Source organism: Phyllostomus discolor, chromosome 8 (genome assembly GCF_004126475.2).
Source record: "Phyllostomus discolor isolate MPI-MPIP mPhyDis1 chromosome 8, mPhyDis1.pri.v3, whole genome shotgun sequence".
Lineage (NCBI taxonomy): Eukaryota > Metazoa > Chordata > Mammalia > Chiroptera > Phyllostomidae > Phyllostomus > Phyllostomus discolor.
The window spans coordinates 75,286,171-75,289,060 of record NC_040910.2 but is presented as its reverse complement, the minus strand read 5'-3'; the positions used below and the strand labels follow the sequence as shown (position 1 = coordinate 75,289,060).

The 2,890-nt window shown below is 42.9% G+C and overlaps 1 protein-coding gene across 1 annotated transcript; it reads right to left on the bottom strand.

The window, feature by feature from the left end:
- Positions 1–806: 806 nt before the first annotated feature.
- Positions 807–2,311, bottom strand: LOC114515364 (olfactory receptor 1G1-like). Its single transcript, XM_036033272.1, has one exon. The coding sequence runs from the start codon at positions 2,163–2,165 to the stop codon at positions 1,221–1,223; it is 945 nt and encodes a 314-aa protein (XP_035889165.1). The 5' UTR covers positions 2,166–2,311; the 3' UTR covers positions 807–1,220.
- Positions 2,312–2,890: the final 579 nt, after the last annotated feature.

The following is a 2,890-nucleotide window of genomic DNA, read 5'->3' as shown; positions in this document are numbered from 1 at the left end:
GACTGTAGTGTGCAACCAGATTTCTAAAGGGAAATGGACAAGAATGAAAAATAGCACTCAGTAGTAGTAGCCTTTCATTTTCTTATAGAATCTAGTTGGTCATGGTATACCTTATTGTATATACATTGCCCCCAGCTTTTATAGACTCATCTTTCCAACAGCTTTTGGTGATGTAGCTTTTTGGTAACCATCAATAATAATCAATGCATTATGAAAATATTGGCCTGAGTTGATCTTGGGAGTAATATAGGATGGAGTGGGTTAACTGTGGACACAAAAGTTGTGAACTGGAGATGGTGGACCCAAGCGATAGGAAGAATAGTTTGAACTTTATTCTGCCAGCAGTAGAGAGCTACTGGAGTCTTCTAATAGGATGAGAGTCATGGTGCTATAGGCAACCATATTCCTTGGAGATCAGCCTGATCGTGGTGTGCAGAATAGGTGGAATGGGGAGAGACTGGGGACTGGAGAACTTCTAGGAGTGGGTGTTAATCACTGAGGTAAGAAATTATGAAGTATCCAAAAAAACATTCTTTCCTGGTTTCTAAATGTATGACTGCAATCATGCCAGTGCTGTATAGAACATATTAAGAGGACTGGGCATTATGCCAAATGGTAAGCATTGGGGAGGCAAAGGTAAAATTGACTTGGAAGTTTTCCAGAAAGGAAAAATGAAGATTTTCACATGACATTGAGAATGTTAATAGTGATGGGGTTCTCAGATGGTTAGCAAAATATGGCAGCAGGCCAATCTATATACCTCATGAAATCCTTCCCAGACCTAGCTTCTGTTCTTTCGTCATGGGGGTGGCAGAGGCATGCTGTTGGTATGGACCCAAGTTATCCAGGTCACAATGAGAGGAGAAAGCTATCTTCCTGGAGTTTATTCTCAGCCACATACAACAGCACAACCAGATATCGCTGGTGGTCATGAATTGTTCCCTGTGATTCCAAAGGGTTTCAAGCACATCTTTCATCACATTACATACTAGGGTGACTATGACTTTAAAACATTATGGTTTTAGGAACTTTACCTAAAGATATTGATGTGAAAATGGGTTTGTTCTGATGCACTCTTATAGGCTAGGAATGAAAATTTCAAGTTCAGATCACAAGTCCTAGAAGCAGGTTTCCACTTTCTCTCCCTCTCTTGCTTCTCACTGCTTACTGGTGGGGAGTACACCTGAGGGGACACCCTCATACTGGATGTCAAGTCACTACTACCAAGGGGAATAATTTTTCCTAACCCAAATTAGCTTTCTCAGGGAAGACTTGATGTCTCTGTTCCTCAAGCTGTAGATAAAGGGGTTCAGCATTGGAGTTACTGCTACATACATCACTGATGCAACTGCACCATTCAGTGATGAGTGGGTTGAGGGGGGATTGAAATAAACAGAAGAGGACGTCCCAAAGTATAGAGAGACCACAGAGAGATGAGAGCTGCAGGTAGAAAGGGCTTTCTGCTTCCCCTGAGTGGAGGGGATCTTCCAGATTGTCAAGAAAACATATGTGTAAGAGATAATCAGGCTAAGCACACACACCAGGACTGTGACACCTCCGATGCTGAAGAGCACCAGTTCATTGATGAAGGGGTCTGTGCAGGACAGTCTCAGAAGAGGGTTGATGTCACAAAAGAAGTGTGGGATCTTGTGCTCTGCACAGAAGGACAGGCTGTTCATCAACAGTGTGTGTAGGAGGGAGCAGAGTTCACTCATGATCCAGGATGCAGACACTAGGAGGACACAGAGCCCAGAGCTCATGACCATGGTGTAATGGAGTGGGTGGCATATGGCCACATAGCGGTCATAAGCCATGACTGCTAAGAGGAATGCCTCCAGTAATCCAAACAGTATAAAAAAATATAGTTGTGATAGACAACCTGCATATGAGATGACCTGACTCTGGATCCATATGTTTGCCAGCATCTTGGGGACTACGCTGGACACAAGACCAGTGTCAGTGAGGGAGAGGTTGACCAGGAAGAAGTACATAGGTGTGTGGAGTTGAGCATCGGTGATGATGGCCAGGATGATGAGGAGGTTGCCTGCCACTGTGATCAGGTACATGGACAGGAAGAGCCCAAAGAGGACCTCCTGTTGTTCTGCTTGCTCTGAGAGTCCCAGGAGGAAAAATTCGGAGATAATGCTCAGGTTTTCCCATCCCATTTATCTGTAAGCAGAAAGTGAAGATAACTGAATGAGGTTGACAAGCCCTGGATTGTGAACTCTGAAACTTACTCAACATGCCAACGTGGATCTACTTGTATGAGGTGGAATCATATGAAATATTGAATATTTAACTGCTTGGGACCTATAAAAATGGCAGTTTCATGTAGTTCAATGGAATATTTGCAAGTGCCTGTGTTTGGTGTTGTGGGAAACCAAAGATCTGTTTTTAATGGGAGAGGTTTTTTTAAAAAACATTATTGCATAAGCATCAACTTAAGGATCAACATTTCAGGGCTTGACTAGAGGCGTTTATTGGCATAACTCTTGTAGTATTCATGTGGACATTATGACATTAATCCATAGTAAGACTCTGCCCAACTTATTCCTTGGGCTGAAATAGTCTTCCCCCTCTCATTCATCCATTTAGCTAAACTTGAGACATCAGCTTAGATGCTACTTCTTCTAGGAAGCCTTCTCTGACTTATCCTCTTACAACAAACTCAAGTACATGACTTTCATGTTGCTGTGCCTTCCCCATCACTGCAGGTTTTTCTCTGGATTGTGACCATTGATTTACTTGCCTGTGTCCTTAACACTCTCACTGGAGTGAGCACCTTGAAAGCAAGCAGAGAAAGTGCCTGTCTTACTCATCTTTGAAATATAACATTAGCCATGAGCCTGGTACTCCAAAATACTCAGTGAGTGTCCAGCATGTGAATAAA

Coding starts and splice junctions, on each gene's coding strand:
- LOC114515364 (XM_036033272.1), bottom strand. CDS start 2,165: ATGGGATGGGAAAACCTGAGCATTATCTCCGAATTTTTCCTCCTGGGA.